Genomic DNA, 10,315 nt, shown 5'->3' with positions numbered 1-10,315 from the left:
ATTCAACTCCTCATGATTATTTTTTCTTTTAAATTGTGTTTATATGTTGGAATGTGCAGTGCTTGTGAAAAACAGAGGCATAAGATCCCCTGGAATTGCAGCCACCCAATATGGAATCCAACGTGGGTCTTCTGGAAGAGCAGTAAGTATACAACCCTTAACTACTGAGTCACCTCTCCAGGCCCCTTGTCTTCCAATTTTTACCTTCAACCACCATCCTCACACTTTATCTACGAGGCTGCCTCTCTCCAAGGCACTGAGGACTCCTGCCTCATCTATGGACCCTTTGGCTTCTTAAGGTGCAACCATGTAAGATAACCAAATTTCACAAAAATACAGGCACCAGTATCAATACTGGCACCAACTGTAGGATGTGCAGGGAAAGTCTGGATAAAGATCAAATCTCTCAAAAAAGAAAAACAAACAAAAAAAGAAGCACAGTTTATTACCCATTTCATCCAACATTTGTGACTTTATTTCAAAATAGAAATATATTACATTTTACAAAGATGTTGTGACATCAATTAAGTTGTGAGAGCAAATTAAAGCTAAGAAACAGCACGTATGTAATAAAGGATATTTATGGTTGCATTTGAATGCTAGTTTTCCTGTCAAACCATTTCTCTCCTTCACCTGAGAATGCATAGGAGATGCATTTGCAGAGCTAAATAACTAACAACAGTATGTTCAGTGTTAGTTTCACAGTCAGTGTTTGAAGTACAAGTCGCACTGCAAGGACGAAGGAGGGTTTTTTCTCTAGGACAGTTACAGTAAGGGTTACACTGCTGGGTCACCCCAATACAAAGGATTTCGTCCCTCACAATAAGCAAAGCCACTGTTAGATCCGTTTCCATACCTTCGCCGTATACATAAAGCTAGAAGGAAAGACCAGTATAAACAGCTTTGGACTTGGAGTCAGAGACTGTAACCAAATTCTGGCTCCATCCTTTTGTGATCTATAATTGGGAGAGAGGAGGGTGGGGGAGAGAGAGAGAGAGAGGGAGGGAGGGAGGGAGGGAGAGAGAGAGAGAGAGAGAGAGAGAGAGAGAGAGAGAGAGAGGCATCAACAAAAGAGAGAGAGAGAGAGAGAGAGGCATCAACAAAAACACACTTCTCGGAGCTTCCAGTGCCTTATCTGAACAATGACTGTAATACTATCTATTTAGCTCACAGGGTTGAGCCCAAAGGTGCCTGAAAATTATAAAGTGCCACACAAAAGCATTGCCAAGACGCAGTGCCAATATCACCAGTGTATTTTGCAATTTAGGTGATTCTTGGATAACTTGGGGATACTGGCTTTGCCTGCCACCGCTGGGAAAGAACATCTTTCCTGCGAGGTACAGCTCTGGGCAGCAATGTGTGTTCTTTCTGGTGTCTCCCCAGACCGCTGGGCTTTCCTGCCGTCCCACGGAAGCCCGGCAACACATGCACTGCCAGTATCCTCACCAGCAACGTCTTCTATGAGACCTGTAAACCTGATCAAGAGCGCAAAGGGACCTCGGGTCTTTCCAGATGCTCAGAGGAAGGAAAGCTGGGAGAATAGAGGTACAGGGTACAATGAAAACAGTCTGCCCTCCCTAAATTCACAACATGTCCTGGCATAACAAAAGCATCCCAGGGGAAGGAGATAACTTAGCATTCCTCAATTTTAACTGACCATGGAATCTCCCTACCCCAGCAGGTTTTTCTCCTACAACTTCATTAATTCTGCAAACAACTGCTCTACAGAACATCTTCGTCATCTTCTTTTTTTGGTGACAAAAGTGGCTGAGCTGTGAGGAGAAGGGAAGAAACGCAGGTGGGCTGAGAGGGACAGGATCTACATTCCACTCCTGATTCTGTTGTTGCTAACTGGCTCTGTACCATAAGCTGCTTTACCCATAAACCTGTTTCCTTCTCTAAAACAACCTCATCTCATTACAACAGCCCATCCAAGTACCAAACTTCTGTGACTGGTAAGAAGAATCTTCATGTACAATTCTCTTTAAGTTATCAATTAAAAAAAAAAACTTAAAAGAAAAGAAAGCTGCTTGGTGGCTTCAGATAGGTGTTTTGCACAGGCTTTAGTAAGTTAAAAAATATGAACACATTTGAGGACAAAAATAGCAAAGACAAGAAACTGATTAAAAAATAAATAGAAAATAAATAGTAGTTGTTCTTTGCAGGAACTGAAATTTAGAAGTTGCCACAAGCGATTTTTACTGTGAAAAGGCATTCAAAGTCCCACCGTGATACTTTTAGAAAGGCTGTGGGAGACCCTCAGAAGATACTGGAAGGTCAGGATTGGATTATGGGAAGTTTAGCATTCTAGTCTAAGCCCGGTTGACCTTCAGCTCCCAGCGTTTCTTGCCTCACTTCTGAAACAGGCACTCATCAGAGCGGGGAACTGGAGGAATGCACAAGTCCCGAGGAAGCAAGGTGAGCTCTTTCGAACAGAAGGCCTCCCCTGCAAGTTCTTTACTGCCTCTACACGGGACAAGCAGCCGCCATCGCAAAAGCCACAGTTTGGACACAGGGGCTGGCTGCACATAATACAACCTGGGTACCTTTCCACAGTCACGAGCCAAGCCAGACTCACCTCAGAGTCCAAAGGGGAGCAGCCAGCTCTTAGGGAAGAAGGGTTAGGAGACTCACAGCTTTAATAACACCTAACACTGGCAGCCAAAGAGGCCCATAGATCATGTCTAAAAACCAGAGTGTAGGATTCAGGCAGGGGGACATCACATGGGACTGATGCTCCCAGCCCTGAACTCATTCTCTCATACACACAGCTTCCCAACAACTCTTGAGCCCACTCCATTTAAAAGGGTCAGAGAATGGGAATCTGAAGCTAACACAATCCAAGACGCTAAGACAGAGTTCTGTCCTCAGTTTCACTGAAGTTACTTTTGCTTCATGGATGCATTCTATACTCACACACAAATAAACACACTGCATCCTACACACACACATACTCACATACAAATAACATACTGCATTCTACACACACAGACACACACACACCAAAAACAAAACAAAAAAACAGGTAAGGCATAGATACCATCTCTGTTCCTAGGGGAACTTCTTCCTGGCTCAAATTCCCATGCAAACACTTCAGGGTAGGGCAGAGACTCTATCTATCCTAGGAAAATATTGTAAACCTCCTCTCTGTTCCTGGTACATGCCAGGGTGCCTTTTTGGTTCCAACCTACCTAACTGGTGGCCTTCCTGAATTCACTGTAGCAATGGAGTGGTGTGTGGCAACGTGGGGACCTCTGCTCCTAAAATTTCAGGAAAGGCTTGGGTCAGTGCCATTAGTTTAGGAAGTTCAGAGTTCCCCATGAACAACTTCACATTCAGATTCAGAACTATTCTACCAACAGCTACGAATCAGCTCAAACTCAGGTTTTTGCAATTTTGCTTTTACATGGCTAAAAGCACATTGGAGCAACATAATTTGTATACGTATACAAACCACTGTATCTATTTGCCTCTTATGAGCATGTGCTAATTATAGCTATAAACTTACCAGGTTATGGTAAACAAACACAAACTTGGTTCCTCTCCTCAGGCATTTTAATACAAGAATTTTAGATTTAGTATATGATACATGATCTGGCCGGCGTTTAAGGTGAGAGGCTGCCTTTATCGCCCACAGCACCCTGTACAGTCCCCGGCATGGTGCCTAGAGTTTACTAACACTCAAGAAATGTGTTAATGAGCAACTGATTAAAGAACACAGTAAGGGATCTAGTGGCCAAATCTAACAGGTAACGGGATAATCAGTCATAAATGTTGAAGGATTCATGATACAGCCGGGAGACCTGCATGTGTTCCACTTATACACAGCCAAGTCAAGACACTGCAGTGTGTGGGGTTTATGACTCGTGACATAAATAACGTTATAAACTTAGCCAGATGCTTTACCAAAACTTAACTTTAGTCTTAAGTGCTTTCAAAAAAAAAACTTTGACAGAAATCCCTTCTGCTTCACATTCCCTCTGGGCACGGGCAGGGCTGCTGACTGAACAGCCAGCTAGGAAGGTGCGCGGAACTAGGAGACAGCCTTCCTTCCTATCATGCCGTGAAGCAGGACAAGCTTCCCTTCACCTGCAGGGAACGTGCGACAACACCTGGGGTCACAGGGCTGGAAAGCTGCTGGTACCCTAAGAAAGCAGATGTGAAGTCGGAAGACGGGAGACCGCGTCTTACGGCAGCTGGCGGCTCTGCACTGGCCACTGCCCCGAGGCTTAGTGGCCCCAACAAGGATGACACTGTTGAGAACGCAAAGCCGAGAGAGCGGGTGCGAACAGAGTGGGAAGCTGACCACGTAAAGCACGATGCTGGCCGCGTCGTATCTGAGATGCGCAGAAAGTTAGTGAAGCCCAGCGACAGTCACGTGTGCAAGGCACTGTGCTAAGTTGGCAGAGAACACAAAAGTCTGCTGCCAAGAAACTTACTGGTACAGTTCCGAGTAAAGACCTGGGGACGCACACAGCAAAGCAGAGGACCACGGCACCCGAGAGTCTCTTCTCGTAAAGGACTTAAGAGGAGAGAGTTGACGGCACGGGTGCTATTATTACACGGCCGCATTCATGGCAGCTCAGTGAGGGTCTCCATCCAACGCGGTCAGAAAGGCTGTAGAAATTTGGCAACCCTGAAAGGAAAGGCGGAGGGGAGGGAGGAGGGAAGAGCTCCACGCCTGTCACAGCACACATACCCCACCATCTCTTCTCAGGCACAGACACCTTTCTCCTCCAAGAAGGGGTGGCGGGGTTCTAAAAGGGTGTGAGACTCATTTCCCCTGCTTATCAAACCAGACTCCAAAGTGAAGGCCTCGTCACTGAAAGGGGGCTAAGAACTCCTGAGGCAGGAGAAAAATTACACTGGAAATACAAATACTTTTAATGGCAGTCATTCTAGGATCCTCAGGGTAACTTCATAAATACGCATTGCAGTAGACAATGAGGGGCAGTTTAAGCCTTGATGCCAACCAGTGCGCGAACTGCAACCTTTCAAGCCATCGTAGCGTGAGCTGTGGGCACACACCGTTTCCGACTCAAGCCGTGTTTTAAAACGCAAAGCAGCCTAGAGCGAGTCCTCAGCTTCTCTTCTGGAGCCTCTGCCTGCCAGACACAGCTGACAGGACAGAGGCCACAACTGGGAGAATTCACTGTCGAGGTAGAACTCCCCAGAGGGGTCACAGCAGTAAAGCCATGTCAGTCTACTGAAGATTTCAGATCCTCAGAGATGTCACGGAAAGTCCTAAAAAAAAGAAGACAGAACGGTTGGTTTTGCTTTGGAAAGGGGCAGAGACAGAAAAAAAGAAAAAAAAAAAAAAAAGAGAGAGAAAGTCAGAAGGAAGGAGGGAGGGGAAGGCCAGAACCAGTTACCATACAGAATCACATTATTTCACAACCTTCCAGAGGGAGAAGAGATTACAGTCACTATTTTTAGTATTTTCACAAGATTGTTTCAAAATCTACTGGTTAGCCCTTATTCTTTATAAACAAAAGCCCAGTTCTGGTCTGAGTCCATTATCTTTTTATCCAAAAGACTTCCCCAGACTAACTTGAAACCGCATATGGCTATGTGACTGAATTTTGGCTAACGAGATGTTCAGAGAAATGTGCAACTTTGGGCAGTGTTTTCGCTCTTAGAACTTCTAACTAGCTGCAGAACAGACATGATGATCTTAAAGAGATTAAGTCTCGCAGATCAGATTAAGTGCGGAGTGGCTAGACTCCTGTTAGGGAGTAGGAACCCTGGAGCAGCACAGAGCCCGAGCCCCGCAGGACAGAGTTCCAGGCAGATGTAGAAAGACATTTTCATCACCTGTCTTGTACTATGGCTGCCCTATGTCAGACGAGCTAAGCGAGCACTGCCACGTGCCAGCTGGTATCTGGACTGGACAGAAAGATCTGTTGCACAAAGGTTTCTACTCAAGAGAGTGGTGACCAAACAGCCCTGGATATGACTGACTGGCCTGAGTCACAATGTCACTCAGCAAGGCTGGGGTTCTTACAGACAGCCAAACGGGCAGATCAGAGCTTCTGAATGAACATGAGCTCCAGTGTCTTAGAAAGCTACAGGTCGAGGCTGGAGCAGCACTCTGATGGGGAGAGGATGGGCTTGAGCGTCTAACACACTAGACCTGGGATGCCCCTCTGGACTTCCTCTAAACAAGTAAAGAATGATGGCCTGTCTTCTTTACATTGTTTTGACTGCAGCTAGTGATGGGTTATAGGGTTTCTGTTAACAGCAATGTTAGCATTACTGAGGCAAACTTTCCTGACATAAAATATATATGGACAGTTTACTAGCACCCGTCTAGAGATAAACCATACTGCTTCTCTTTAACAGAGTCACCAGGAAGGAATAACAAAAGATATTGGACACGAAAACACTAGCATTTTTCAAAATCCAAAAAAAAAAAACTGAGAGCTTTGACTGCATGTATGTAGATGCTTCATGTGCATGCCTGGTGCCCAGAAGAGAGCATCCGATTCTGTAGGACTAGGGTTCCACACGGTCGTGGGTAAGAAACGGAGCAAAAGGAGGGTCCTCAACAGCAACAAGCAGACCTAACCACTAAGCCATCTCTCCAGGCCTTGTGACCATATAAACACAGCATGTTAAATCACTGATCCTTTTTAGATCATTTTCCTCAAGGTTGGGTAAAGTTAATTTTGTTTTTATAGCAAATCAGCCACTAGTTATCACAATGTATTCAACGTTTTCATTAGAAACAGAACCAAAAGACAACACTGGGTTAAGTATACTCAGTTAAGGCAGCAGTGTCAACCAACCACACACAGCACAAGGCTTTTTCCTCAACAGCCTACAAAGCAAATCTAGCTTCGAAAGCAATCCCACAATCTTGCCTCCTCCTCAACTGCTTCAGTTTTAAGCATTTCCAGTCCACACAAATGCACAAGGTTAGATAAACCAGGAATAACCTGAAGCCTAACCTTAGGCTACAATGCACAAAGTCCTAAACATCTTCATCTAAGCATCATGGGAGACACTAATAGGTTCAGAAAGAACACCTCAAGAGCCAGGCCTGATGCATGCCTTTAATCCCGTAACTCAGGAGGTGGAGACAGATGGATCTCAGGTGAGTTCCGGGCCAGCTGGGACTACATGTTTATCATGGACTCAGCACACACAGCAAGTCTCAATAAATGTTAGAAGTGTCACGCGTGCTGTTACGACTTAAACCGCCCAGACTGCCCATTAAAAGAGGGGTGCATCAAGCACAGACAGCCAGTACAAGCACCCACAAACAGCTGGGGGTTGGTAGGGTAAATCCAACAGGCAACCACTGCAACTGGGCCACCCCTGAAAAGAAGGAATTCTGAGGCAGCAGTAGAAGGAGCCTAAAACTACCTAAATTCACTCAGCAAAACCCCCTCTACGGTTCAGAAGTAGGTAACACGAGCTAACTGGGGGTGGAGGCTAAGCAATGAATTTCTGCTAAGAAAGCCTAGGACACCGCCTCCCCCTCCGCCCCCTCCTACTACCCACACAGCTGTCACTTCCTCCCGCTCCTTGGAAGTAATTAATTTCTTTTCTCTGGAGACAAGGAGGAGTTCTGACTAGGAACAGTGGGCAGAGATGCGAGCGGGCTGAGTGTCAGCACAGGGCACGGAGGCCACAGCAGATCTCTGCATCCTCAACTCATCGCCCCTTCCCTGCTCCTGGCTGCAGCAGGGCTTGCTACCTCCAACCAGGAGACCTGAAGATCTGTGGAGAAGCAATCACCTCACAGAAGGGAGCAAAACCCACAGCCATCATGGGCTGCACGGGGCAATGGACTTGTCAGGTTAAGTAAGTCATGACCATGTCAGTTTACCATGGGCCAAACCCCAAAAACCTTCACCGTCTGAAAGCATTTGCACAGGGAAAAGTCAAAGCCTTTGTGTCTCTCACAGCTGGCACAGTGAAAACTGTCCACAAGTATGAATGACGGGAGGAAATAATGGTGGTTATCTATTGGTCCTCATATCACCTTTCCCAGCGCCCTGACTTGACGATACAACTCCCTACTTCCAGGAGAAGAGAAAGAAGTCTCTTGTCTCTCTATACTCATTTATTTTGTTTCATCTTAAAGTAACTCTTGTCAAAATCATTAGAAGACACACACACCCTAGCCGGGCGGTGGTGGCACATGCCTTGAATCCTAGCACTCGGGAGGCAGAGGCAGGCGGATCTCTGCGAGTTCCAGACCAGCCTGGTCTACAAGAGCCAGTTCCAGGACAGTCTCCAAAGCCACAGAGAAACCCTGTCTCGAAGAAAAAAAACAAAACAAACCAAAAAACAACCAAACAAAAGAAGACACATATCCCTCCCCCCAAATAACAGCAAAACATTAGCAAAATTTGTTTTTCTTTCTCCAGTGCCCCGAAGAGACCAGGCTTTCCCTTCGTTTCCCTTTACACGGACCCTGGCACCTGTGTGGTACTACACACCACACGCAGAAAGCTAGAGTGCAGTGTGAATTCAGCAGGCCCGGGCTTCACCGTGAGACCGCCTCGAGAAAAACAGGAGGGGGGGATGGAAAAAAGACCTAGGCCACCCCACTTGATGAGGCCTTTGTAGTCACCTATGTCCCGTGCTCTGTTCTTTTTGAGGAAACTAACTTTTCTTAGCCATCATTAAAAGGGTGCATTAGATGAGGGTGTGGTGGCACACATCTTTAACCCCAGCATCTGGAGGCACAGGCAGGAGGATCTCTGAATTCCAGGCCAGTCAGGGCTACAGGGAGATCCTGTCTTAAGAAAAAAAAATATTAGCTCCAATGGGCTTCTGAGCACCCAACTCCAACTCAGAAACCACTACGTTCAATTCAAAATATATGACATTTAAAACAGAATGAGCAGCACCACTCTTAAAATGTAAGTGGACTGTCAGAACCAAAAGAACTCAAATACACTGGAATATACGACCACAGGGAAATCAGTGCTTTCCCACTGAAGACAAACTGAACAATGTAATACAGTAATCTAGAAGTTTAAAAAAGTTTGTTCTTGTCAGGCAGTGGTGGTGCATGCCTTTAATGCCAGCACTCGGGAGGCAGAGGCAGGAGGATCTCTGTGAGTTCTAGGCCAGCCTGGTCTACAGAGTGAGCGCCAGGACAGCCTCCAAAGCTACAAAGAAACACCCTGTCTGGAAAAAACAAACAAACAAATGGTAAGTATTACAAGCAAAAACACTGTCCACACAAGGTCTGTCTCAAGAGTGCACAGTACACTTTAGAACGTGTTCAAAACTATTCTGAAAGTGACTACTGCCAGAATATCAATCAGGAGAAATGTCGGATGTCAACAACGTATGAGAAAACTTGAGGACTAACAGAAATATGTTGCATGGATAGTGAGTGCTTAGAGACTGTTACCCTGACAAATCTAGATACAGGAAATCACTGAAAGCAGACCGGGCAGTCTATGTGTACACATGGGTACCGTCTCGATGCTGAACTCACCGCTGAGGCTGAGCAGGCCACGGTGTCTGGTTTGGTGTGGGCACAGAATTCGTAGGGCTCACTAGCATGGCACTGTAGATATTGGAAGCAACCACAAGTATGCAGAGCAGGATGGGCCCAATGATTGCTCCTTCCAGGCCCAGGTAGTACGCTCCACCAGCCACAGCTAAGCCAGTCAGGTAAGGGTGGCCCCCTCTGGAACACAGAGCACACCGGTTGAGGGACTTCTAATGAGCACCAGTGGTGGAGTAAACCCCAAGTACATTCTAACACAACGTTGGCTCTCTAGTATTTCAGGCTTTACTCCACTACTAGCTTTCTGTAGACTGCGTCAATGCAGAATCAAGAACACTGTAATAGCACTGAGACACCAGGACTTTCTTGCATATGTTCCAATGAGTGACATCAGCCTCTCTTCACAGGACTAGCTGTTACCAGGCAGTCTGCACCCATTCCACACGGCTTCCCGAAGACAACTCCTGCTGGTAGTCTAAGCTACCTGCTAGGTTACTTCCTTTAAGGATAACAGTGAGTACAGTTTAGTGTGCATTCAGTTAACTATGGCTTCTTTCATAAAACGATAATTACAGTTGTGAAAAATAGTAACAGCAATATGCCTACTCTCAGTTAAGACCTTTGGCAACCTTCTAAAAATATGGTTACCACAGGTGTAATAAAAGGCCACATAAGGAAAGCATGTGTCAACAAAGCCGGGACTTTTACTTCACAGGCGTCATAACTGTCCCGAGGCTTATCATGGCATCGCTGGCTTCACGGGATGGAGTCGGGCAGATACAGCAGCACAGCACAGATAAGCCTGGTCTCTGACGTAAGAGGGGTGAAGAATGGTCA

At 46.0% G+C, this 10,315-nt stretch overlaps 1 protein-coding gene across 4 annotated transcripts in view; it reads right to left on the bottom strand.

Moving 5' to 3' along the window:
• Positions 1-452: 452 nt before the first annotated feature.
• Positions 453-10,315, bottom strand: part of Tmem245 (transmembrane protein 245) — an 83,387-nt gene continuing 73,524 nt past the window's right edge. For all 4 annotated transcript variants that reach the window (XM_040738144.1, XM_040738151.1, XM_040738149.1 and 1 more), the window contains 2 exons: positions 9,464-9,658; positions 453-5,244 (listed from right to left, as the gene is read on the bottom strand). In XM_040738144.1, coding sequence (XP_040594078.1) covers positions 5,199-5,244; positions 9,464-9,658 — 241 coding nt within the window. In that variant the 3' untranslated portion in view covers positions 453-5,198. The remainder of the gene's footprint in view (positions 5,245-9,463; positions 9,659-10,315) is intronic.

The sequence above is a fragment of the Mesocricetus auratus genome, unplaced genomic scaffold, assembly GCF_017639785.1.
Source record: "Mesocricetus auratus isolate SY011 unplaced genomic scaffold, BCM_Maur_2.0 Super-Scaffold_6730, whole genome shotgun sequence".
In the NCBI taxonomy this organism is placed as follows: Eukaryota; Metazoa; Chordata; class Mammalia; order Rodentia; family Cricetidae; genus Mesocricetus; species Mesocricetus auratus.
This window is presented reverse-complemented; position numbering and strand designations above follow the sequence as displayed.